The sequence below is a fragment of the Platalea leucorodia genome, assembly GCF_965183815.1.
Source record: "Platalea leucorodia genome assembly, chromosome: 12".
Lineage (NCBI taxonomy): Eukaryota > Metazoa > Chordata > Aves > Pelecaniformes > Threskiornithidae > Platalea > Platalea leucorodia.
The window spans coordinates 15,812,278-15,838,027 of record NC_138834.1 but is presented as its reverse complement, the minus strand read 5'-3'; the positions used below and the strand labels follow the sequence as shown (position 1 = coordinate 15,838,027).

Sequence of the window (25,750 nt, the reverse complement as noted above, 5' to 3'; positions counted from 1 at the left end):
AGAGCCCCCAGCCCCGGGGGGCGGATGGCGGCCCCGCCACCTGCCACAGCCAGAGCGGCGCCCGCAGCACCGGGCCTGTCCTCACCTTCCTCCCCCGGACCTTCCCGCGGCTCCGGTCAGACGAAGCGGGGGTGCGAGCGCGGGACGTCCCGTCTCCATCATTTGGACTTTTTGGCCCCGGACACAGCGGGCTTAGCCGAGGCGGGCTGAAGCGACGCGGCGCAAGGGGCTGAAGCGGAGGCAGGGGAGCGGGGGGCCCGCCGCCCCCTCAGCCGCCCCCTCAGCCGCCAGCCGCGCGCGCCCCCGCGCGGAGGGCGCGGCAGGCGGCGGGGTCGCCCCCGGCAGAAGAGGGCGGGAAGGCGGCAGCGCGCGCGCGCAGGCTCGGCAACCGGCGGAGGGAGGAAGGCGGGACCGCGCCGGCAAGTCCGTCCTCTGTCCCCGCCCCACCGCGCGACGGCGATTGGCTGCAGTGCGCGGAGGCGCCTCGCCCATTGGCTAGGCGCAACGTCCGTCCGGATCGGGCGCCGCCGCCGCCGCCGCCATGGTTCGCTTCAAGAACAGGTGAGGCGGGAGCCGCCGCCGGGCCGGGCCGGGCCGGGCCCTCGCCGCTGACGCCGCGCTCTCCCGCAGGTACGTGCTGTGCGAGGTGGTCTCGGAGGACCCGCGGTGCCGGCAGTGCATCGAGGACCGCGCCGTGGGCCTCGCCGTCAGGGACGCCATCGGGCGGGTGCACGGGGACTACGGCCTGGCCTGCTGCTCCATCTCCTTCACAGGTGCCGGCGGGACGCGCTGCCCCCGGGCCCCTCGGGGGGCTCCTCGGGGAAGGGCCGGGGCGCGGGGGCTGACCGGTGCCTGTGTGCCCCCGCAGTGAAGTACCTGAACGCCTACACCGGGACGGTGCTGCTGCGGTGCCGCAAGGACTCCTACCGGCTGCTCTGCTCCGCGCTCCCCTTCGTGAGGCAGCTGGAGAGCAGGAACCAGCGCTACCCCTGCTTCCTCAACACCCTGCACGTCGGAGGTCAGCCGCTGCCCGAGCCGCCCCGGGGTCTCCGGTGCCCGGGGGGGGTGGGGGGAGGCCGGGGAGCTGAATCGTACCGCAGCCTCCAGGCCTGCTCCAATGGATGAACCCCCTCCTACTGCTGCGGGTGCGACAGACCCATCTTCCGTGCCCTAACTGAACAGCTTCTAGCAGATCTAAATAAGAAACTGGCACCAGCAGCTCTTTGTTGAGACCCCTCATTAATTCTGCTTGAATCTTCATTACATTTAACACAAAACCAGAGCAGCAAATACTATATTACATTATTTTCTTTTTAAAATATCTTATTTTCAAAGTATAGCATCATCCCTGTCCTGAAAATTAACCACCTGGGGCAAAGAACAAGCACGATGTGTTAGAAATTATTATTCCACCACTTAACCTCAGCAGTGGGGAAATGAAGTCTACAGCCACTTCTTAGCACTTGCATTAATAAAGTTGTTGCCTGGGGCATTTGTCACTTGATACGATGATCTTCAGAAAATATACTGGCAGCTCTGAAACACTTGGTAGTGCAGATTGTTACATACTGTTCTTGTGACTCCTACAGGTACCATCAGAACGTGTCAGAAGTTTCTAATTCAGTATAACAGAAGACAGCTGCTGATGTTGTTGCAGAACTGTACAAACGAAGGTGAGTTCCTCCAGCCGCTTTCCTAAAACGCAGCCTCAGTTCCTGGGGTTCTGTAGGATAAGGTGGGCTACTTCTGAATTCCTGAGCTGCGAAGCGTTCCTTTCCTTAGAAGCTGAGGATATTCCAGCGTATGTGAAGAGATCAAGTAATGACCCTCTGTCGCTCTCTTTATTGCAGAGGAAAGACGGTGTATACAGAAGTCGGTGTTGAGCTGTTTCCTTACAGAAGAGCAGTCTCAAAGCGGAGATGAGGAAGATGATGATGGCACAGAGACAGACTGAACATTACCAGTTACTGTTCACCTCTGTCCTGTACTTGTGTAATCAAGATGTTACCAGTTATCTTCAGTGTTAAGCAAAGCAGGGGACAGAAAAAGCATCTGTTCGTGGTTAGACTTCATTCCCCCATTCTGAGTGTTCTTAAATAAATTTTAAAAAACCCCAACAACCTTAAGTAGGTTACTTGCTTGCCTGTTTCACTCCAGGAATCAAACCCACCTGCACTCCTAAGGAGTGCAGCAGCTCGGTGTGATCTTCCTGCTGAGGTAGAAGTGAGCTTTAGGCAGTTGGCATGGACAAGGAATGTAGTTATTCTCCTTCAGTACAGAAAAAGCATTAACATCTTACTGGTTTTTACCTTACCAAGTGCACCCATAGGGCTACCCATTGCTCCGAGCCACAAAAGCACCAGTTGCATACACGGGAGCAGAGACTGCACAGAACACAAGGCAGAGCTGTAAGGCTCAACTCCACCCGACCCATTACAAAACTCATAGGTACAAGTACTGCTTAGGTATTTATTAAGTTTACACCAATCAGTTAGAGGAAAGTAGCATTGCTGGTATTATCTCTTGAATCCATAGGAAAACAAGGTACAACTTGAAGATGCTGTCCTGCGGAGACAGCCCCTGCAGGAGGGACGGTCTGCCTTCCCCGCACCGCTTCCCCTGCTCGCGATCGGGAGGTGAGCTACGCCAGCTCCAGCCCTTCTGTCTCTTCCCAGTGCAAAGAAAAGTTGACTATAAATGTGTAGAGATAATAGAACACAACAGTACTGCTTAGACAGTAAGTAGTTACTCCTGTTCCATGGCTTAAAAGGACTACTACAAATAGGAAGCGATAGTACTGTGAAGAGGTGACTGCATACTTGAATCTTTCTTTCTTAGTTGCTCTCCCTACCCTCAGCAGTAATTTCCCAGCGTGCACGTAAAGCATTAACAGCAAGGTGCGTCACCACTTTCGGCATCTTGTCTTAGTTTCTTTGCGCTCTCTTGACAAGCTGTACTGTCTCTCCAGCAAGTGTAGTTAATTGTGACCAAGCGTGAAGCCAAGCTGCTTTCAAAGAATGCTTTGCGAGTGTTTCCTCTGTCCTCCTGGAGCAGTTGAAGTGTTCTTACACTCCCCCTCTCCCCGGTTCACAGCCGCATACAGAGTTTTGTGAAGTGTACTCTTTGGTACTAGCTTCCCCTGGGCACACGCGTACGTGCCTGGAGGAAGCACTTGTATGATGTGGCGCCTATTGCTTTGAAATCAAGCATCGATGTATTGCCATAAACTTTCTGAACAGGGACACAACCCATGATCTTACCCGTGGTGGTGGAATACCCGACTCCCGCAGTCCCAAACACACGCCTCCGTGCTCAGATCAGTCACGGTGTCGGAGGGAGAGAGCACGTCGGCTTTTTAAAGCCTGAGCAAGTGCAGGCGGACTGAGGATACAGCAGACATGGGTCAGCCTTGCACTTAAGTTAGGTGGTGCTTTATGGCAGCTCCCTGGCATGGAATCTGGCAGCAGGAAGGCAAGATTTGAACCTGTGCAACCAGGCGGTGTTGTGCTCCACGCTGACGTGGCGGTTCACTTAGTGAAGTGTGCAGCACTCTAAGTGTGTGTGCATACGATTTATTGCAACTGTTGGCCTTGACTGGTACATTACACCTAGAGTTCATTTTATTCAACAAAATCCACACCACTTAACTCATTAGCTCAAATCAAACCACAAACAGTGCAGAACGTGACCACCCGAAGGAGGAGCGGGGAGGGGTCCAGAAGAGGCATGTTTACAGCCCGAGGTGCTTAGTGCAGGTCAACTTACACCCCAGAACCAAGCGGATACAGGCCCTTATCCCGGCACAAGAGACCCCCGTTTCTTGCTGGGGGACAAAAGTTATCTACAGACTCCAGCTATCAGTTGTTCTTCCAATTCAAGAGCAGCCACTGTCAAAACATCATTCAGGGAGTTACCAAGAGCCCTAGGGTGGAGTGTTTATTCTAGATGATCAGGTTACAAAGAATCTGTAGCAGGTGGTTGGCAAAAAAATAATAAAAATAAAAAAAAAATTAGCAGCCTCACTCACCCACATTAAAACAGAGTTGAACAACTGAGAGAAGCCAGGAGGTTCCTTCTACCGCTAGTGCCAGTACGCATTTTGAAATACACAAAGTCATCAAGAGTCACTTCAAAACCAAGTAGCCAGGTTCTGCTTTACACTCACCTCAGCTTTAAACCTTTCCAAGCCAGGAGAACAGGAGGAATTCTTGCTCTTTAGAAAAAGAACAGATACAGCAGCTAACACCCTAAAGCCAGGAAGCTCTTTTGCCCATTTCCAGTGCAGTGGAAACCAGTTTCTCAAGAGAGCAGTTGGACAGCTTTACTGAAACAGCACTACTGTCGCAGTCCGGTGGACTTCTGCCCAGGAATACTTCTAGGGAAATAAAGGCTCTCTGCCTCTTCACTTCGGTAATATTGCAGTATTCTGGCAGCGCCACACAGCTGTAAAGACTTTCATACTGCGTATTAGGCCAAAAGAACCCGCTTGGCACAGACTAGAAGCCTTGGCTGATTTGTCTCTGGGTTGTTTCTTTCAAAACTTTGTTTCGGTATAAACCGATTAAGCGGTTGGAATCAAAAGATCTTACTTCAACATGAACTGTCATGGTTTCCTCCTGAACCCCCCAGAAGCCCTGGAAACACGAGTTTAGTCTGTTCAAATTTAAATACTTAAAACTATAGCAGCAAAACAAAGCAAAATGAAAAGAAAACCAGGAGAGGAAACTTCTCTTGAATAGCAGAATCACTTTGTGTGAACAACAGAGGTGCTGAACAATAGCTTCTGCTTCTGTTTCTTTCTTTTCTTGCCTCCCTTTTCCTCTGTGAAGAATTAAAATGATACTGTCATTCTTCTCATGGAACAGGAACATCACACAGAAATGATAAATGGTCTTCCCTAGCCTAAATGACTTCTACAGGTCCGTGACACTTCCTATCCACTCACTGAGCACCAGGTAGTTTAATTTTAACAAAAAAATTACTGCAGACAAACTAAGGGAGACTCCATCACACCTAAAACACACTATAAACACGCCTAACTGATTCTAAAGTTGCTGGTGCAACAGCGGATCCTAGGACAGCAGCGGATCCTAGTGTGCAGCAGTTTGCCTTTCGGACAGGTATCGCTTTCATCCATGTCCAAAAGCCACCACAACTGGAGCCGATACTCAACTTCACGGGAACTCCCAGGCCCTCCTGTCCAGCTCCCGCCATCGTTCAGTGCAGTCTCCAAGCAGAAGCCAAAGCCAAACATCAGAACTGAGCACTGTAAATGAGTTTTATCAGCCAGCACCAGGCTTGGAGGTTTACGTTCATCTCAATTTGTTTCAGACTCCCTAATTTGAAATTTCAGCTAGCAGTTACTGGGACATTTTGGTCAAACTTCAGCGGTAGTCCAGCAGCTCAGGTATTTTTAGTTTAAAAGTGCATAACCTGAACTTCCTTGAGTTAAGCTTAAATTAAGTTCCAGTAGAGACACGGCAAACGTGACTGCTGAAAGCCACCTTTGTTCTAACGGGATTCTTTGCTAGCTGGAGATCATCTCAGCTCCCACTAAGAGAGCTGCTTTAAGCTAACAGAAGCCCTAGTCAAGCTGTTCAGAAACCACAACCTGACAATTTTCAGAACTGTTCTGCAGCCAATTTTTGGTCCCCAAAACTGCTGCTCTCACTCCTCTCAGAGGAAGACGGGGAAATATTCAGGTTTTTCACTTCAGAAATTTTTCATGCCTTCCCCCCCGCCTTTTACCTGATAAATGATCAGCTGTGGACGGTTTGTCCAGTTTCAGGAGGGCTGCCTCAATAGCTTGGCTGAAGGAGTTCTGGAAGCTGGGCACAGGTATGCGGTCAGAGCTGTCACTTTCTCCATCGCTATCCACTGGCACGGGGAGCGCCAGGGTGTTCTCATCTGAAAGAGGGAAAGGGCCTTGAGAGGCAGAAGGCTGCGTCGAAGTTTCGCAGTGCAAATGCCCCTCCGCACGCCAGATCTTTCTTGTGAAGTTACAAGATTTCTCAGATTTAGATGCCTGGTAAAGAACCTGAAGTAGTAATACCAAATTTTCTTACCTCTTGCCTTTGGAGCAGGTTTGGGCCATGTTTCTGGTTTTGCCTTTCCAACTCTCAACATCTATCAAAAAAGTTGTAAGACACGATTAAATCCCCCCTACCAGAACAGTCCTGCATAGCCCCTAAGCGGCAAGAAGATCTGGGAACCCCTTCAAGCACTCAAACCCTGTGTTATCTCCCTAAGATTTATCCCACACTGTTTTGGTGGCGGAAGCAATTGTGTTCTCAGACTAATCCCCAACTAAGACACAAGTCGTTCTGACAGGATTTACTCTGCTACGTGGCTTACCTGGGCAAAGGAAGGGAAGGGAGACTCTTCCTCCAAACTCCCACAGAGCAACGGGCTGACCTGGCTGGCAGCAGGTGACAGTGGAGCTGGAATAGACTCTACAGAGAGAGCAGCAGGTAATTAAAGCCAGCTGCATTTGGCAAAGGCACTCATTATGCTGCTTATCAGGATGAAACAGAATAAAGTTTTATTATCTTATGTAATGAGCCATTTTTATCTCATCAGTTCCATCCATTAGTCACACAGTGGGACCTCTCGGATTTCCTCAATCTTTTTATTTAAGGGAGATTCAAGTTTGGGGTTTTTTTGTTTTGGGGGTTTTGTTTGCTTATTTTGGGGTGTTGTATGGGGGGCTTTTTGTTTTGTTTTTGGGGGAGGATTTCTTTTGTTTGTTTGAGAAAAACATTTAAGAATAGTTTCTATTTAATATCTTTTATGAACTGCAAGATAAAACATTTGGTAAAGCATCACTGGACGACAGCCTAACTGAGTGCTCATTGACTACGTTCTATTTTAGTATAACGTGGTGGGGAAGATGGAGAGGGTAGAAAGAAAAAACGCCAGTAGTGTTTTCCTGGCATACACACTTTTCTTCCCTTTTTGGGGAATTTTTTTTCCTTTCTTTTCTTCTGCCTCAGCAAAGATTTAAAGATGGGGTAACTACAGTGCAGATCTCATATTGTCACTGAAGTAGAGGTAGTAAAAAGCAGACAAAGGACCAGAATGTTTCTTAGGCGTGTCAGCCTTTTGTGTATGATCTCATAGGCAATCTAGGAAAGAAGCAGCTTTTGATCAGTATTAAGGAAGTTTAGTGTGATGACCTGAGCAGTAGATCCCAAAAGAACGATCGAGAGCTAGATGTGATGTGTTTTTCCAGATGCTCACCTGTCTGAAACACAGGGCTTCTGCCAAGAGGAGACAGACAGAAGCTCTGATGATCAATGCTGGTAGTTTCTCCGGGGCAAGAGGTAAAAGCAGGGAACTGCTGCAGATTCTCTAAAGCAATATGGACCTCTGGATCTAGAAAGAGGTTTTAAATTAAAGCACTACACAATGTGGGGGAGGACTGTCAATATGCAAGTTGTTTCAGGAGCCTAGAAGGTGCCAACTCAATTTTCTTTCCACCCTCTATTTTAGAGACCAGTACAAGCCCTGCTGCTGGATGGAAGCAGTTCCTAGGCATTTTTTTTTTTCCTTCTTCACTTTTACTATAAAAACCTAAATTGAGAATCCTGAGAGCTATATACGCCATGGAGATAGCTGCGCCCTCGAATGCCCTCTGCCTCTCCCATAATGTGCAAGTATGCAGCAATTGCATAACATCAGTTAACATCCTGACTAAAACAGCTTACATTTTTCACTCTACAGACGTTATTTCTAATACCTTGTAATCTTGTTCTAAGTACACACTACAAACTAAAGGCCTTAGAGGTCACCCTGTAGCTCAAGGAATCAGCTCAGCAACTAAAGACGACTGGCAATCCTCCAGCTACGCTCCATCAGGACTTACATTTGCCCTGTTTCTTGTTTTCTTCTATCTCAATTCTGCGTTCACGTCGTCGTTCATCACGAGCTTTCTTCTGCCGTAGACGTTTCCTCTTTTCAAGGTCATCTAGGAGCAACACACAGCATTGGATATCAAAAAACCCACACCAATAACTTGGGCAATGTTTTCTCCAGCTTTGAGAACAATGTATGCAGTTATAACACATTAGTAACAAAATATGTTTACAAACAACATACGCTCTTCCAAACAGTCAGGCTTTTTTATTCTTTGTATAATTGTTGTCTATGAAACAGTGAATTGGGGTTGTTCTGTCTGGTAGTCATCAGACAGTTGGTGCAAGAGGAACAAAGCCGCTATGTATGTATTTTTTTCTGCCGTTAAGGGATAAGAACCTGTCACCCTCAGGGATATGTGATAGAGCCTACCAGAAAGGTAGCACCAACCTGAAAACAACTCCAAAGTCTCCTTAGAGATGATGGGTGGCTTCAGAGCCAGTTCACAAATGCTGAACTCACAGGTGAGGGGCAAGTGACAGAGGTAACGATGACGCTGTCTTATATCCTGATAAAAAAAGAGCAGATAGATCATCACAACGAGGTCTAGAGGCTGCCATAGTGATGAATAGCTCACGGAGACAGAACACCCACCATTCATCAAATGGAAAAAACCAGCAGCAGTGACACAATAAACACTTTATAAACTACAAACACGTGAAGGATGCCCTGGGTCAGAACCAAACGCTCCACCAACTACATCATAATCAGATCTGGATGCAGTTACTGCAGCTCGCTTACTGATTTTCTTGTTATTCCTCCCTTCTCACTCACATCACTGGAATAAAATTCTACAATACCAGCCTTCTGGCACAATTATTTTTGCACTAGACCAAATTTGCCTTTTACACTTAAATTATTTGGACCAATGACCACTGCTTTGCTAGACTGAAACAAGCCGAGTTTTGTATTTTTCCTCACTTTCTTAAAGAGGAATTAAGAATTACGTATAGTTGTTACTGCACATGCCAATTCTTACAGTTGTCTTTATCTGAGGTAAAGGAATTCAAGACCCATCCCCTCTTCCAGAACTTCAGTGCCTTATGCACTTTCACTCCCTCTCTCTCAAACACTGAAGTTTGTTTCCGTCCTCTTTATTTTCATAACATCCCACCTCTACCCTTGATGCTCAGAAACAACTGGTTGTTCAAGACAGGGGCAGAACACTTCTCCAGGTTGAAAAGATGATCACCTGTCTAGTTCAAGCTACTGTCTTACATGAGAAAAGACTTTACTTTTTTTAAGACAGCTTTAACAACAAACCCATCTTAAGCTTGCAATTCTCTTACTCCTAGAACTTCCTACCTTCTGGGGGGGGGGAAAAAAAGCTAGACTGCAGCCCACTTATCAAAAGCAACAGAAGGTACCACACCTTACACAGATGCCCTTCACAGATTAGCACGCCTGCCCATTCATAGTTATTATTTCTTATTACTGAAGAGAAACAAGTCTCATCTGTCAGCTACAATGATCAATCTGCTAAAACAAGGGCCCTTAATTAATTAAGAAGATAAAATAACTACCTCTGTCATTGAGTAGCCAGTTATCTCCACTACAGCTGCAGTTATCTTCTCTGGACTCTTCTCCAGGCTGCCGTATTCACGAACAAGACATCGAACATTCACAGGGTGAAGATACATACACTGTCCATCCTCCGCTGGAAGATAAGACATCATCACTTGTTCTCTGCCTGTTCATTTTCAATACCCTTTGCCCCACCTCGGTACATTCTCCAGTAATAATATTAAAGTTCATTTCTGAGTGTCTGTGGGACTTCTGTTTCACAATAGGGGTTAGATGCAGCTAACGAAGTGACAAACATCTTCCTCAAGAAGGATCCCAAAGGAGGCATCTCTGCCCCTGGGACTGCAGGATTTCATTGCACTGACCTTGATAGAAATAGTAAAAAGGAGAGTTGCTAAGATGTCCACTGCTAATTGTATCTTTAGATTCTTGGGAGCTTGTTTCAGGTGGATTTGGTTCTTCTGTAGTGTTTGTATCAGGTTCCTCTACGGTCTCCACCTCAGGTACTTCCTCTTCGTCCAGCACTGCCTCTTCTGCTTCCACAGGAGGCGAAAAGGAGCCAGCCAGATCAGAGCAAGGCTCCACAAGCTCCTCATCAAATGCAGAGAGATATTCCACACCACACTATCACAGCAGAGAGCATACAGTTAGTACCACATCACCCCCTTCAAAAGATTATCATCTCTGCAAAAATCTTTGGCACCAGTTCACCATGCACTGCAGTGTAAATAAAGTGGCAGAATTAAGTATTAACGAGATCTACCAGAGCAGAGTTGTCACCCACCTTTTTCTCTTGGGAAACTGCAGGCTCCACAGCCTTGGAGCTTTCTAGGACCAATTCTTCCACGGCTGCGCTGATTCCAGCAATGCCACTGTTTTTATCCTGGTCAGCAGAGAGTGCTGTTTCTCGCTCCTACAGGTCACCCAAAGAGAAAAAGTTTCAATTTCCTATTTAAGCCAGGAGACTATCACCATAGTTATCCTCAGCCTTGTCCTACACTTCAGGTTTTCTATAATATAGGTATCTATAATTCATCTGTGACGAAGAGTGACCCTTGAAGAGAGGTCCTCTCCTTCTTGTCACTGCAAAGCACACCCATTGTAGGACGCCTAAAGGCTGTGAAAAGGAATATTCTATCGGGCAGACGTGAGCAAACCTGTAGAAGTTATCCCAGAAATTGCTGGACCTGAAAGGGAAACACATCTTCCTTTGAAAGCAGAACTCCTTTACATTTATGGAAGGAATACCATTCACTAAAATGCATTCTGTTCTGTTACCTTGAACATCACGCCAGATACCTGGGGTCCAAAGGCTACAGTCTCCTCCAAGATTTATAATGCTGCTCTAGCAGCAAACATCACCACCTTGCTAGTGCGTACATCGTGGAGACCAGAATAATCACAGACAACCACTTATGCAGCAGATGCTCAGCACGCTCCTAAAAATAAAGCTACTAAAAGCCTCCAAAGAGGTTCTCACCTTCAGTTCCTGGATAGCTGCCTCAATAAAGCAAGCCTCTGGCGTGTGTTTTTCTTCCTCGTACTGTTTCAGTAATGCCGCTTTCTCCTCCAGAATCACCAGCTGCAAGACCTGCTCCCTGGATGCCAGAAGCAGCTTTGAATACTGACTGTGCTGGTCATCTGAACAGAAGGAGCACCAAATCGTTAATATCTGCACATAGAGGCAACAGTTTGGCCTGCTGTTTCTTCTGAAGTTTTGCTACTGCTCAGTTTTCTGAGTTAATCCATCCCAGGGCAGACAATACTTAGCAAGAGTTTGATACAGACTCCGCATATGACCGTTATATCATTGACGACACAAGCTGGTGCCACGTACCTGCTCTGCTACACCCATCTCCCCCCCCCAGCAGTTTATCTGCCACTTTCAACCTGCCACTTCACCGCTCAGTTGCTACACATCCAAAAAAAATCAAGTCAAAACTTCCTGAAACAGTGCAGCCTGCAGGTTCTTCCTCTCCTCTATACACTCAAAAACACTGCAACTGGAAAGTTCTGCAAAAGCGACCTCTGTTTTGGCTCAAACTAGTTCATAAGTCCGTACGTATTAAAAATCCGTAGAAAACATTATCATGAGGTTTTTACAAGAAGCGCAGCAGAAATAGTAAGCTAAAGAATTGCAAGTTTAGCAAAAGGTAGTCGTCTTTGTTACTAGAGAGCTTATCTTAACTATGAACTTTGCAGCAACCATAGCATCACATACTATGTCCCTATGTTCACTGCTCCCCAAGGGTCCAACCTCGTCTACAGAACACCAAGTTAATGCTGAATTTCCTGCGTTTGGAATGATCTCAAATCCCCTATTTGTTTTTTTTGTTTGTTTAATGAAAGGATTTAAAGTCCTTTAGTTTCAAATACTGAGAAACATGTAAGCCCACAGCCTGCGTGCTGGATACCCATCATGTGTTAGGAGACTTGACTTTTTACAGAGAGCTTAAATGCATGCAGCCTTTCATAAATGTGACTGCAAAACGAAGTGAGCCAAGACAGCCCACAAAACAGCAATGCTAAGTAAAATTATTTCTTCAGTCACAAAATTTTTGTGATACTAACAGATAAGATGATGATGTGTTAGTCACATTACTTGACTGGAGAAAACTGAAGAAGTCAGGCAACAGATGTTTGGAATAGGTTTGCAATAATTTTGATTATTTTCCCATATCATTCACAGATTTTAGTTGAGAAGTGAAGATGATGAAAACCTTGTTGAAGATTACATCCTTGAAATAGTTTAGACATAGAGACAGTTATTTTTGCTAAGCTGTATAATGAGGAACCAGGAGGGAAAAAAGTTAAGGACGCTGAAGAGCCAACAAAAGCAGCAAGAGTCACACCAAGGACCGTACGATACAAAACACACATCAAACGAATACCAATGGTTGAGAAGGCAGGAGCCTGCAGTGCAGTAACTTGAAGGGAAACAGCACACAAGTTAAAGCCTTACAAAAAACAAAGTGTGGGTACAAAGCTTGTTATTAATATGAGGTCATTAAGGTTTTCAGCTGCTAAAACCCATGTTTCGTAGTCTGGTTTAGTTTAAGGTGACAGCATGGCATTGACGTGATCAATCCTCTCTACACAACTCCTAGTCACAGTGCGGAGCAGGATGCCAACCACCGGTACTCAGATACACTCACCTCCGATGTAAAGAGGCTTCACCACATCCATCCACTGAGATTTGGGCAGTGCTATCAGAACACCTTTCTCTCTTCTCATAAGTTGCATCGTAATGGTATCACCAATTGCATACTGACGTGTTTCCATAGCAACAACACTGTAACGTAAGGAGGAGGTTAGTAGGGTAAAGATAACATTTAAAAAAGATACACCATTTAATAAATACCAAGTCTCACCTCTTGAGGTCCTTCTTGTGAACAGAGCCGTAACAAATAGGGCATTTACTCCACGTCTTTTCACTCAAGGAGAGATAGTGAAGGATACATGCCCAACAAAAGATATGCCCACAGCGGGTGATCTTTGCTGCGGTTGGTGGGTACAGACATATGGGGCAAGAGGGCACTTCGTGGCTACAAATTCGCTGAAATGGCACATGAGAAGAATAGCACAAGTTTTAGACTTGGAAATCAGTTCCTGTGCTACAGAATAAGCCACCTGTAAGATCTACTCTAACATATTAATGTTCCAGCTCTTTAGGCTCTGCTTATTTACCAAGAAATTAAGTACACTGTGAACTAAGTAACACCTGCAGACTGCACAGGGAATAACCTTCAAAGCCACCCATCTGGTATTTCTACTCCAATGACATTAAAAAAGTGACTCTTCTCATGTTTCCCCTCATGTATTCATCATCTCTAAGAGTTAGCAGCACCTTCATCATCCGAATTCAGACACTGAGAAGACAGCAAACGAGCTCTCTCGCCTCGCTTACACAAGCAGACTTGTGCAGCCCTGTTTAACTGCGAGACTGGACTTACCTATTTCCATGAACACGCTAGTTTAGTCAGACACTTTGTTAGCATCTGTGTGTTGCAGAGACATAACTGCCAAGCAAGCACCTCGATTATTCAGCTCTCCTGTAGCGTCAGGTAACAGTAAGCCTACCTCCTCTCCAGCTACACCATACACCAAGACTAGTCTTGGCAGATAGTAAGTTTCTACTTGAGGCAACCCAAAGTTCTGACCACAGTTCTCAGGAGATTTTCCATTTTGTTGCTAGGCAAGATGGGCCACCTATGCACAGAATAATTCTTCAAAATTCTACACTCTAGTCCTCTTCCATGGACTCATGCCCAAGTTTTCTGTTAATATCTCGATCACAAGGACTCTGTCTACAGAATGTCAGATACTATTTTTGATGAGCTCCCATCTGCGAAAGCAAGAAGAAGCTGCTAATTTTCCTAATAGATTTTAGCACTTCTCTTTTCCTGTCATGAAAGTATTTCATAATATATTCCATGACAGATCTTTCCCAGTGTTGTGGGAGTGACAGAAAAGGCCTCAACTCAAAAACAGCTGAGTTTTACGTAACATCACAGAGATAAAGAGGCAGTTAGAGACAGGTTGAGCTTCTTAATAAGAAGAAGAAGAAGAAAAAAAAATCTAGCCCATCACAACTGACCACTTGCTCCACAAAGTCCCAGTTGACCAAGGTATCTGGATCAGCAAAGTGGACTGTGTAGTCCTGTTCTTCAGAGACAACAAACTGGCAGCTGGGGAAAGGCAAAGAGACAGATGATCCACTCAGTTGCTTCTAAAAATTCTTTGAGAACTATCCTATAGGATTCTCTGAGCTTCTTCTTTGTCCAGCAGAAAACTGCTGGACGCAGTCAGTAACTTCTACCAACAAAAAACAAAAGAGTTCAAGTCACAACCAGATTTCCAGAATACAGGTGCGTCTAATTTCAGTTAGACACAACATCTCATACTAACTACAGAGTGAGCCAGGCAGAGTGGTTTTCCAGAAACATGTAAGAAACAGCCAGCTCCATCGGGGATCTATTAAAAACCAGGGAATCCACAAGTGGAAAAAACAGGCTCACAAAAAACTAGAACTACTGGGGTTCCTGCAAATAGACTTCACTACAATAAGCCACAAAACAATAGGGAAAAAATCAGAAGCATCAATGCTGAAAATAGTTTTTATTATCTTTAACGTGATCAGACACAGGAAGTCCTGAACACACTTCAAATTCCGGTGAAAGCGACCATTATTTCCAGTCAAAAGCAATTCTGCTGCTGGATTACTATACTGATCATCATTTGGGTTATACTACATACCTAGGGGCCTGTGAAATAATCAGCAGTTTAAGGACTAAGACTCATATGAGCAATTGCTTCTGGGACTTATAAATTCAATTAGCTTTCATGCAGCAACTGCTACCCCTACCATCCCAACATACTATTTTTTGGAAAAAACGACCATCTTCCGTAAGGGAAGTACATAGGTCTTCCCAAATGAAGTGTCATATTCCACAAGCGAGGCAAGAAAATTAGAGCAGAAGACTAATTGGTTTGTATCTAAAGGACTCACTCCATCAGATACCTTGTAAGTAGGTAAAGACAACAACTTGATATATTTTTATCCCTTTCAAGTACAGTCATTGCCACTAAAAACACTACGGAGAGGTAACTTCACCCTGGAGAAGCCAATACAAGTAGTCAAGGCCAAACACAATTCCCTGGCTGATCACCCCTTACAGCTCAGTGTCTCTGGAGAAATCTAAGAGCCCTGCTGGTCTTCCACTCACTTGGCCTGTAGGAAGAGCTCCTTGTTGAAAGGCTTATGTCCCCACTTGTTCCTTTTCCCCCAGTTGCCATGTCCATTCCCATCAAAATGGCCTGCTTGGCCACGGGGTTCAAAAGTGAAGTTCAGTAAGTGGTTCAGATTAATCTTCTTGGGACCAGAGAATTGGGCAGGGCTGAACTCTGCCCGCTGAGCCTCTGCTACCTAAGAGACAACAGCATTTGTTAGAACTTGCTAGAATTTACTGCAAAAGCATCAGTACGAGTTGATACCCAGGCCCCATCAGTGATTACATACAGAATACGCAGCATCCACTCACTCACCTTCTCCCATTCCAGTTCTGCAAATCAAGTAGTGCAGCGTTAGAAGCACATGAGAACCTGAAAGTTAGAACTGAGTGGTCTTACCCGACACTGGTCAAAAGGAGGACAGCATAAAAACAACCCACATAAGGACAAGTAAAAAGCCCGCAAAACCTAGTAGTCACGGTTAAAAACAGAAGAAAGTTGTTTGAATCCTGACAACATTCTTTTAGACAGCCAGTAATACAAATCTGATTATTATTTGCACAGGTTGTACTTCTTGTGGTTAGTTTTCATATAATGAAGCAAAGAATGAGAATTCAACAGAGACAGCAGGTGAGTTTTGACAGAGTCAGCAATTTAGGTGAGCAGTGTTGCTCATCCACTAAAAGAGAAAAATCAGAGCATCAGTGAAAACCCACGATAGTCTACAGCATTTAGACCCGCATCAGCGTAAAAGCCTCAGTATGGTTTTACTCCATCTCGATGTCACCAAGGCTAACACGATTACTTTCCCAATACCACTATCACACGCAGATCTGTACACTGAAGTGGTTAGACACAATCACCTCAGACTGAAAAGCTAGAAATTGTATCTCTAGGTATTTTCATGAAGGACCTCTGTTTCATGAGATATGTACGTGGCCTGCCTAGGTACCCATTCCTCAGATGGTATTTTTTACTGCAAGTCTCTCAGAGCAGAGAGCACTCCTCTTCTGTTGTTGCCAAGTTGTTCTGCTCACACTCACTCTGGCATCTCAACGATGTTAGCACCTCTTATCGCTCTTTCCCTTCCCAGCCCAGGAGCTGAACACAGAAGACCTATCTAGGCAGGTCAGAGCGATCCTCTCGTCCCAAGAAAGAGGGCCTTGGAGGCACGGCATTACAATTCTCACCTCATCTCGTCTTCCACCATTACAAGAGCTAAAAAGTTTGCCACTTCCGCCGCTACCGCCCCTTTGAGGGGGCATCTTGTTAAAAGCTTTGCTTTTCTGTGAATTGGAGCGACGGGACTGACTGGAAAAGTTCTCATTTCTTGAATATGAAGTTTCTCTTTTACGATTATAACGCTGTTTGGATCCATTCGCATTCTTTCCATCTGAAAGGAAAAAAAAAAAAAAAAAACAAGAATCAGATCTGCAGCCTCGCAGTTGTCCACATGTACCGCACCTCAGCTAGCTTCGCCTCGGAGATGCGCTCACCTCGGCCGCTGCCTTGGGCCCTGGTTAAAAGGCTGGTGTTTATCAGGACATCAACCCCCCCCAGCAACCCAAACCGCTTCATTCCTACCACTCCCCGAAGAAAAGTGTAAAAGAGGAGTCAAAGAGTATGAAAGAAGGATGTATTTGCTGTGCTTTATCTTCTATTAGAATGGTTGAATTTTCTTTATCCAGATTTGGAATTGCAGTCACCAGACATCAGCGTGTTGCCTGGTGCGTTAAGCGATAAACACCAACACCACACCTTCACGCCCCATTACAAAAATTGACAACAACTAGTTCATTTCTTCACTCCATTTTCTGAAAACACACAATTTATCATATATTGTTCCCTCATGTAAATATACTGCTGCCTGCACTTGTCTTGGAAGTCTCCCACTTTGCAAGACCCCGTTGCCTCTTTTCACTCACGTCTGCCCCTATGCTTAAAAGACCCCAACAGATCTAATTCTGTTTTAAAAACACCCTTTTCTTTCACGAGGTCAACAAATGTTAATCGATGCTGAAGCACGAACCCAATGCTTTGGCCTTGCAGGGCACATACCTAATATCTAAGTACTAAGTCCACCAACCTATGCAACAAGAACTGTTTGCCTGAAAGCCTGCTGAGCACACCACTGACCCTAACACAGGGACACGGTGGTGAGGCACAAAGCAAAATACTGCAGGAATAAAGCTCACAAGAGCAGAAAAATCAGTCAGGCTCTTGAGAGGGGTGTCCTGTCTCTAAAAACTGCTTCATTAGACTGCTAGAACAGAAAATTAATACTATGAAGGTATTTCTAATAGTCTTAACACAAGATCAGAGTCGCCCCAAGGACAAAACAGACGGATCACCTGTTCGCTTAATCTAGCATTTCCACCAACTGCCCTAAGTTTTATTTGTAGAAGAGGTACGTTGATAAGCTTGGAAGCAAAACTCGACAGGCCTAGCGAGAGGTCTGTCCGCACCAGCCAGCCCCAAAGTCGCTCTGGACACTGTGTTACACAAACAGGAACGCCTCATACAACATCTAGATCCATTTTATAAAAGCCTACTAGTTTCCCTTTTCCCACTTCGTAGTCCTCCCCACCCCTCAATATAAATCTTATGTGGTAGGCAAACACGCCACCCTGATTCAGGTGTTTCTCATACGGGCAGTTTTCATTACCAGTGCCTCCAGTTTTCCCCTTCCCCGGCACCACTTCCAATCTACCCGAGCATTTAAAGCAGCTGGAATGGGATCATTCACACAATCTCTCACTTTTTTGTTATTTTTAGTATTCTCTCCCACCTGCAGCCCCAAAAAGAGGGGGGCAGTGGACCGAAAGGTCTGTGTGCTATTGTACATTACTGAGGATCTGACTTCTTAAGGATAAGTTAAGTAATAAAAGTGGCTTGACTGGGTTTTGTGGTGGTCTGCTGTTTCTTGCACATGGCAGACTTCAGTCTTTGCCTGCAACTACAGCTACAGAAGTAAAAGGACACTATCATTACTTTCACATGATGTGACAAAGCCATTTTGCAGACAAACTTTATCGCCAGAACTGGTCATTTACTCTGCTATTCGAAAGGCTGATCCTTTAGTTCAGAATTAAACCACCTCTGTTGGAACCACAGATGTGTAACTAACTCAAACACATGCTTGCACAGCTTGCAGCGCTATAATGCACGTCAGGCTAAAAAGACATGAGTTGAGCGTTATCGGGGGAAAAAAAACACACCAGAAGCTGCCAAGTCCTGAGGGTGTGACCAGGTCTGGCTGAATGATTATTTAGATAGACCTTTTTCGAGAGTGTTTGTAGGGAAGAGGCAATAATCAACACCACTGAGTCTCCGCTAAAAAATGAAGTCATTTTGAAGAGGTCTGGACTACTACTTCGGTTATTGAGGAGCAGAGCTTGTCATTTTAGAGCTCAACCACCCTCTTAAATCTGCAATTTCGGTGAACGCGCTAGAGGGGCGCGTGCCTATTGTAACTTTGCCATTTCTCTGCAATCGTCAACTGGGGAAAAGAAACAACTCAAGAGAAGTTCAGTCTAAAGTGGGTCTTTACAAGGCCCAGGAACAAGGAACAGCTTGCGTCTGCAGCTGACAGAATAACTTCCTACCACTTAGAGTTTCAATCAAGTAAGTCACCATCCAATTTGTCAGGCAGCTGGTTTACGCACATTCCTGTCATACTACAGGTCCTTTCAGACCAACTCCTAGAGCCTCTGGGAGTCACTACAGTGACTCTCCACCTGTGCCTTTTTCAGGAAGGACCTTACACGACAGTCTAACAATGCTTCAAACCTGATTTTACTGCCTGCAAGTTTCCCCTCCCAGAATAATTACCCTCATGAGGATTCTGGTCCATCAGAGCAGTAATGAAATCAGTCAACAGACAACCAAGAGTTTGGAGTGTGCATTTGTAAACTGGAACACCTCTCCCCGACCCCGAACCTAAGCAGTGCCGTTCCTGCCAACCTTTCCAGCACGCCACGTGTCGGACAGCCCTGTTTTCTATCACCCCTCCCTGCGTTCCCACGAAGAGCGGGGCAGGACAGGGCGATCTGCACTCATGCAGGGAGAAAAGTGGAAGATTCTCACTGCTGTCCTCTCTTGTTTGATCCCAGTCTTAAGGAGCGTAGGTTTGGATTTGGGAGTTTATTTTTTCCTTCTTTTTGTGGCAAATTAGGAATGAGCAACAGCAACAGTGCTGGTGAGGTACTTACTCTTCACTCAGGTCCTCAGTTAGTCCTTTTGCCGTTCTCACGAGATCTAACCTATAATAAATATATCTACCCATCCACACTCCAAGAGAACACAGACTTATAAAAAATACCGTCTATATAATTTTATAAAACTAGCAACAAAGCTGTTCTTCCCTTTTGGAGCAAGCCCTGACATCTGTGGCTTCTCCTGCTGGATGCCATGTTCTGTTAGAGGACCTCTATCTCCAAAGATCCAGAGAGAGGAGATCACGTCCACAGGACTAAAGGCAGCTCTACACGACCACAGCTGCAGCACTGGTTTGCAACTGGGGTGAGGACAGCAGTTTCCTTCCATCTTCGTTCGCCTCTTCTTTTCAGCTGAGACGTGTTGAAGCAAACCGTATTGCACAAGGGGTTTGGGTGGTGGATCATGCTAAGCCCCAGGGTGATTTCACGAAAACGCACTGAAGCTATTGCTGCTGCTAAGACAAACATCCCGGTGAGCAAGAGGTGACTGAGCAGTCACACACCCCGGCTAAGCATGCTCACACCGTAATAACAAGGCCCAGGAACGTTTGTGAGAACTGTTGTCCACCCGGTCTCGAGGACTGCCGAGAAACCCAACAAGCCTATTTTCCCTTAGCTACTTTATTCCATCCTAATGGGATGTGACTCCTGTTGGTGCACTAATATAACCCAAAGAAACTTTTCTGTTGGAAACTTCGAAGTCTAATTTAGTTTCTAAGGCCAAGTTTGAAAGATAGCTGGAATCCAACTTCCACAAGTACCAGAGCTGACAGTATCCCATTTAGCCCATTTCAAGCAGTGCTGCAAGAGAAACAGAAAGAAAAGCTACTGCAAGGTTTCACAAGTGTCCACTTCTTCATTTCTTCTGCTGGACTTGATCACAGCAGGTAACTGTGAGAAGTACCTAAATGGCAAGAGCTTGACAAGACTCAAATCCAGCGACCATCAGTGCAAGAGTCACTTATGCAACAAAAGGTCAGCATTTCGGGGAGGATCTGTGGTCCATCGAGAATACTTTCCATTTCCAAGGAGACACAAGATTTTCAGAATACCTCCTATACCTTTCCTGAAACAGGAGAGAAATTGGGTGGACCACATCAGCTACGCGTAGAACGATAAGGAACTCAAGAAAAAAATCCCATATGGTGACGCACCCATGTCTTGCGCGCAACAGCTACCAAAACATAGCCACAGTTTAACGCAGCTGCATCCTGTATGTTCGTCCTGTGGTTGTTTGCCCCAATCTGACCAAGGGAATCTTCTCATTTTAGCTTTCAGTACTCTCCAGTTACGATATTCCCAAATATCCATCTACTCCTACCAAAAGAGATTCTAATTTTGCCAGGCCTCTTTGATGCACCGTGAAGGAAGCAACTCATTCCATATCCCTTTGCCTTCCATTGTAGTTAAGACAAGGATCCTAAAAGTGGAATTATGTCAAGCCAAAATTTTCTTCTGTTTTATTAAAAAAAAAAAAGTCTTAAAAAAAGGTTGGGTTTTTTTTTTAATTAAAAGTTAATCTACTGTGTTGGAGTAGAAGAGTATGGTACATCAGGATTTCTCTCCTCACTGCTCCTCTGCTACCAGTGACACTGTTTCAAGCTTGTAAAGGGTGGCATTCCGCAAAAATCACTTAACGGCTTTATTTCAGACTGGAACGACAGGCCTTGTATTTCCTTCCTTGCTACAGATCCTGATTCTTCTACATGAAGGCATACCAGCCACGGGACAGGCCATCTTTACTCCTTACTGAAGGATGTTTATATTCTGCGAACAAGCCTCCACACAGCACCACACAGCACTAAAAAAGCAGCTGGAGTGATGAGGTGTCTCTTGGCAAGACAGGGACAGAAACCAGTGCTCCACAACAGGAAAACCTCACGTCTGCTCGCCCTTCACGCTGCGTCTCACAATACGCGTGGAGAAGTTCATATCGTTTGTTCTTCCATCAGAAGCCAAAGATCTCGTTCTAAAACTCTTATGGCACACCTAGCACACAATATCCCCTGCTTCCCTTGGTCCGTCCATCAGAGGGGAAAAAAAATTAAATAAGAGACTGAAAAATAACAACAGTATCTAGGGATAATAAGACCCTCACATCAAATCCTGTTGCTGATGCAAAAAACTTTGCAAATCGGTTAGGAGTTCTTCCAGAAATGACTGCCCAAAAAGTTCCTCCTAAAAAGACTTTCATGTGTTTGAATTTGAAGTTAAAACTTAACTATAATCGCACAGTTACACCACAAGCTGGGAAGTTGTGGGTGAGCCAACTCCCATGTCACTCGCTTCAGTCTACCCTGTAGAAGATCAGTTAATACAGGCGAAGAGCCGGTAATACTTGGTTACCCGGGATCCGAGTGCATTTAGAAGGTCCAAAAAGGAGTCAACACCTTCAAGATACTCATTTTGTTAACCCTCCGGAATACACTGCTGCTTTCTCAGGGACCTGAAGCAATACAGTTGAAACAAACCACTGAGGAGGAAGGAAATTAATACAGCGACGGTGTTGTAGCAGCCTGTAGACACTCTCACATGTAGTTCCGGGACTAAAAACACTAATTTTAATCACTACTGCCCTGTTTCTAGGTTTTGGAAAAAAAAAAATGCAAGGTTGCCAGAAACACTCTGCTCCCAGAGAGCTTCAGAGAACTGGGGGTGGCTCGGGTCTTACCTCGACAAGACAGATGACAGGAACCAGAAGAGCTCCTCATGAACTGCCATGTCAGCAAAACTAGCTGTTTGCAATGACAGACGTAACACTTTGGTTTACGTGCCAGGTGAGCAAACAACACGTAACTAACTCTGAACTCCTCCGATGCAGGTTACTGAAATACAGCCGGTAAGGGGAACGCCGCGTGTCGATACAAGACCTCCTTAAGCAAGATGTAAAAGCACGCTTAACTTGAGTATGGAATAAAGTTAAAGTTTCTCTTAGTAAGTACGGGCAAACACGTATTCTTATTATAAAACCAAGGCTTTGGCTCTCAAGCTGATTACTCCAATGCTAATGGAGATAAAGCATTAATCCTTAAAGGAAGACGAGGGCAGGAGCCGCAGCTCACCCAACAGGGAACAGGAAGAGGAAGGAAAAAGAAAGCAAAAACAAGCAGCGAGCGGAGACGAAGCCCATTAAACCCCAGCTGACAGACAAACAACCCGACGGGGAGCAGTTCAGCTTCGCCGCCGGCCCGGCCCCGGCACAAGGCCGCCGGCCCCGCGGCCTCCGGGTCGCTGCTGGCTCCCTCACGGTCGCCCGGTCCCTGCCTCCGCTGCGGACCCGCCAGCGAGACCCAGGGGCCGCCGAGGGGCCGCCGCCGGCGGCCCGAAACCCCCGGGACTCCCGGCCCGCCCCCCGCCGCCCCGGCCCTTACCGCCTTTGGGCTTAGACTCCCCCGCGGCGGGCCCGGCCGAGGCGGATCGCGGCTGCTGGCCTTTGCTGCCGGCCGAGGAGCCGGGCGCACCGGAGCCGCAGGGGCTGCTCTTGTCCATGGCGGAGGCTGAGGCGGGGGCCGCGCCGGGCGGGCTCTGCAGCATCAACGGGCGCCCCGGCGGGCGAGCGGCGGCCCTGGGCGGGGGGGCAGGACGGGCGCTGGCGGAGCCGGCGGGGGCCCAGGCTCATGGCCCGCGGGGGCGACCGGCGGGGGCGGCGCAGCGCGGACTCGGCCTCCTTCATGGCGACATCTTCTCGCTGCTCCGCTCGAACCGGGGAGGGCCGCGGGAGGCCGGGCCGGGCCTGCGGGGCTCCGGGCGAGGCGGGAGGGAGCTGCTCAGGGAGCCCCGCGGGGCCCGGCGCTGCCTGCCGCCCGAGTGGTCGGCACCACCCAGGCACCCACCGGCTCCTCGGCGCCGCCCCGGCCCCGGCCCCGGCTCGGCCGCCGCTGCCCCGTAATGGCGACGAGTCGCCCACAGCTGTGGCCGGGACCCGGATGGAGCCGTTCCCGGGCGGGCCCGCGGGCACGACGGGACTCGTAGGCCGCCGCCGCCGCCGCGCACGCCGGGAGCTGTAGTCCCCCGCCACGCCGCGGCCACCCCCACGGCCCGCGGCCACCGCCCCGCCCGGCCCCGGCCCCGGCCCCGGCCCCGGCCGGGCCGCAGGAAGGGCTCGGGCCGCCCGCCGCCTTCCCGGGCCCCCCGGCGGCGCCCCGCAGCAGCCGGCCGAGCCCGGGCCGAGCCCCCCGCCCCGGCGGCCCGAAATAACGACCCGGCGGCTGGGGAGATCGCGGCCTTTATTCGCCAAAGCGGCGCTCCGAGAGGCAGCGGCAGGAGGAGGAACGGCTCGGGGGGCTTTGGGGCAGCACAGCCGGCAGAACAGGAGGGGAAAAATCGCCAAAAACGACAAATCGGAAGAATAAGGGAGGTTGGAACACAGAGAACTGAACGCTGCCAGATCCTCAGCAGGCGCGAGCTGACAGTACAGGGGGTTAAGCTTCTGAACAGGGAGCCCCGAGAGGATATAAAGAATTAAGTATTTCCACTGAATTGTAGCAAACAACTGCGAAAGTAAAAACCAACCCTACACTGCCTAATTTAAGTGATACTTTTAAACTTTTCCTTCAAAGCAAAAGTAAAGGGGGAAAAAAACCACAAGGCAGCAGAGATTCCAAAGGCATTTTAATTAACCCTTAAAATAACATTCAAAGAGCTTGAGCTGATCCTTTCCCATTATTTCAGGGATGAGAGCTTCAAGTTCCCCGGGAGAGCAGCTCCCAGGCTTCTTACAAGAAAAGCAGGGATGGAGTGTGAAAGGGCAGAGCTAATAAATAACATTTTAGGAGAAGCCTCATAAAAGGCTTTCTCTTAACTCCTGTTTGCTCCCTATTTAGGTCTGTTGTGCTTAGAATTACTGACCAAATTGTGAGGGTGGTTACCACAGCGTTTAATGTTTTGGATTTGAGAAAAGAAACAAAGTTAGTCATCCGCATTCACAGGGAAATAAGAAATAGCACAAGCAATACTAGAAAAAGAGGGTATATAGCCATAAAACTTTTAAAGCCAAAACATAGCGCTTTTATTAGCAAAGAAGCTGGCTGTGGAGAAAAAATAAATACAAGGAAGTCTTGTTTGTTTGTTTTTGCTATTTTTCCCCTAACTACAATAAAAGCATGCTAGCAAAATCCCTGCCGTTACCCTTGAAGGCCAAAGGCACCAGGCTTCGTGCCGTTAGCACACAACTGAGTAACGAGATGAGAGTCTGAGAAACAGTCGGTGGCTCTACGCACCCTCGAGGAGAACAGCACCAGGGCCCAGGCAGACAAGGATGAAGCGAGGGTCTCACGAGTCAGAATTCCTTCCCACAGCGCACGGCCAGGTAGGATTATATTTCCTATCAAACTCCAGCAGAAGAGACCACTAGGAACTCAGTATCGCTACTCCAGTGCTGTCTTTGGAGAGCGGAGGAAAGGACTTAAATAGAAGGAATCGTGAAAGAGAAGGGGAAGAACTGGAAAAGTGCATATAAGGGGAACAGAAAGGAACATAAGGACACCAGTCCACAGAGAAATTCTGACTGGATTATCTAGTGTCCACAGAACTTGCTTCTCTAGAGCTACTTACCCACCAACATTTTTGCTTGATTTTTTAAGTCCATATAGCATTCAATAGGAAGACATTACGAGCAAACACTTATCCTCCTGATATGAGCTGCAGTGTCACGCTCAACACTGCATTCCTCCAGAGACGGAATGGCACCCTCCACAGCATCTTGCTGCATCTCTTCAGACGTGTCTGTATCCTCTATCACTGCCTTTCGGTCACCCATGGCTCCCTGTAATAAACAAAGAGGAGGAGAATCCACAGTCTGGGGAGCAGCTGCCTGCCGGGGTCGCCCGCCAAGCACTCGCACAGGTACCGCCGTTCCCAGCCGGTTCTGGGGGCCCCGGCCGTGCCCCCACCGCGGCCCTGCGGCGTCTGTGCCCGGGGGCAGAGGCTCAGGCGCGGCCCGCGCCCGCAGCCGGGGGAACGGGGCCTTGGAAGCCCGGCCACGGCGGGTCCCTGCTCTCCCGGCGCTCCAGCCCGGAGCGGCACAAGCACCGCCGCTGGGGAAGGGCCCTGGCACGGGGGAGCCACCGGGGTGCTCGGGCACCGGCTGCCCGGCCTCAGCCTTCCCAGCGTCCGGGCGGGCCCGGGCCCGTGAGGCGGCCTTGGGACAGTGCCGCTCCCGAGAGGGGCCGGGCCCCGCCCTCACGAAGCTCCCCTCACGCACCGGCGCCGCCCTTCCCTCACCGTTTCGCAGGCACCGCGGGACCGGACCGGACCGGACCGGCCAGGCCCCGCCCGGAGCGGAGCGGAGGGACCGGACGGAGCCGCTCCCACCCCGCCGCCGCGGCGGCGCTTTAGCCGACCCGCGCGCGCTCCAGCCCCGCCCC

General features: G+C 47.7%; 2 protein-coding genes across 3 annotated transcripts; one reads left to right on the top strand and one right to left on the bottom strand.

Annotated features, from left to right (window-relative positions):
• The first annotated feature begins 483 nt into the window (after positions 1 to 483).
• On the top strand, positions 484 to 3,422 carry POP5 (POP5 homolog, ribonuclease P/MRP subunit). Its single transcript, XM_082325359.1, has 5 exons — positions 484 to 561; positions 631 to 773; positions 869 to 1,018; positions 1,590 to 1,673; positions 1,851 to 3,422. Exons 1-5 carry the CDS (start codon positions 542 to 544, stop codon positions 1,952 to 1,954), a joined length of 501 nt encoding a protein of 166 aa, XP_082181485.1. The 5' UTR covers positions 484 to 541; the 3' UTR covers positions 1,955 to 3,422.
• A 134-nt stretch (positions 3,423 to 3,556) lies between these two features.
• RNF10 (ring finger protein 10) lies at positions 3,557 to 25,708 on the bottom strand. 2 transcript variants are annotated; one of them, XM_082325353.1, is made up of 18 exons: positions 25,608 to 25,708; positions 24,939 to 25,149; positions 16,359 to 16,561; positions 15,165 to 15,364; positions 14,036 to 14,126; positions 12,810 to 12,994; positions 12,594 to 12,730; positions 10,919 to 11,079; positions 10,223 to 10,351; positions 9,804 to 10,062; positions 9,438 to 9,571; positions 8,305 to 8,422; positions 7,865 to 7,966; positions 7,240 to 7,374; positions 6,355 to 6,452; positions 6,066 to 6,126; positions 5,749 to 5,907; positions 3,557 to 4,821 (listed from the first exon to the last, which is right to left on the bottom strand). In XM_082325353.1, the coding sequence occupies exons 2-18, from the start codon at positions 24,970 to 24,972 to the stop codon at positions 4,745 to 4,747; spliced, it is 2,283 nt and encodes a 760-aa protein (XP_082181479.1). In that variant the 5' UTR covers positions 24,973 to 25,149; positions 25,608 to 25,708; the 3' UTR covers positions 3,557 to 4,744. The 2 variants fall into 2 exon arrangements, with proteins under 2 accessions (XP_082181479.1, XP_082181478.1); XM_082325352.1 differs by lacking the exons at positions 24,939 to 25,149; positions 25,608 to 25,708 and adding an exon at positions 22,757 to 23,299.
• Positions 25,709 to 25,750: the final 42 nt, after the last annotated feature.

What these genes read in the sequence shown, in the direction of transcription:
- POP5 (XM_082325359.1), top strand. Translation starts at nt 542, where the DNA reads ATGGTTCGCTTCAAGAACAG. An exon ending in CAACACCCTGCACGTCGGAG is followed by an intron (nt 1,019 to 1,589) that starts GTCAGCCGCTGC and finishes TGACTCCTACAG; the next exon opens with GTACCATCAGAACGTGTCAG. An exon ending in GCAGAACTGTACAAACGAAG is followed by an intron (nt 1,674 to 1,850) that starts GTGAGTTCCTCC and finishes TCTTTATTGCAG; the next exon opens with AGGAAAGACGGTGTATACAG.
- RNF10 (XM_082325352.1), bottom strand. Translation starts at nt 22,919, where the DNA reads ATGCTGCAGAGCCCGCCCGGCGCGGCCCCCGCCTCAGCCTCCGCCATG. An exon ending in CTGGCTACTCAATGACAGAG is followed by an intron (nt 8,423 to 9,437) that starts GTAGTTATTTTA and finishes TTTTTTTATCAG; the next exon opens with GATATAAGACAGCGTCATCG. An exon ending in GACTTTGGAGTTGTTTTCAG is followed by an intron (nt 7,967 to 8,304) that starts GTTGGTGCTACC and finishes TGTTGCTCCTAG; the next exon opens with ATGACCTTGAAAAGAGGAAA.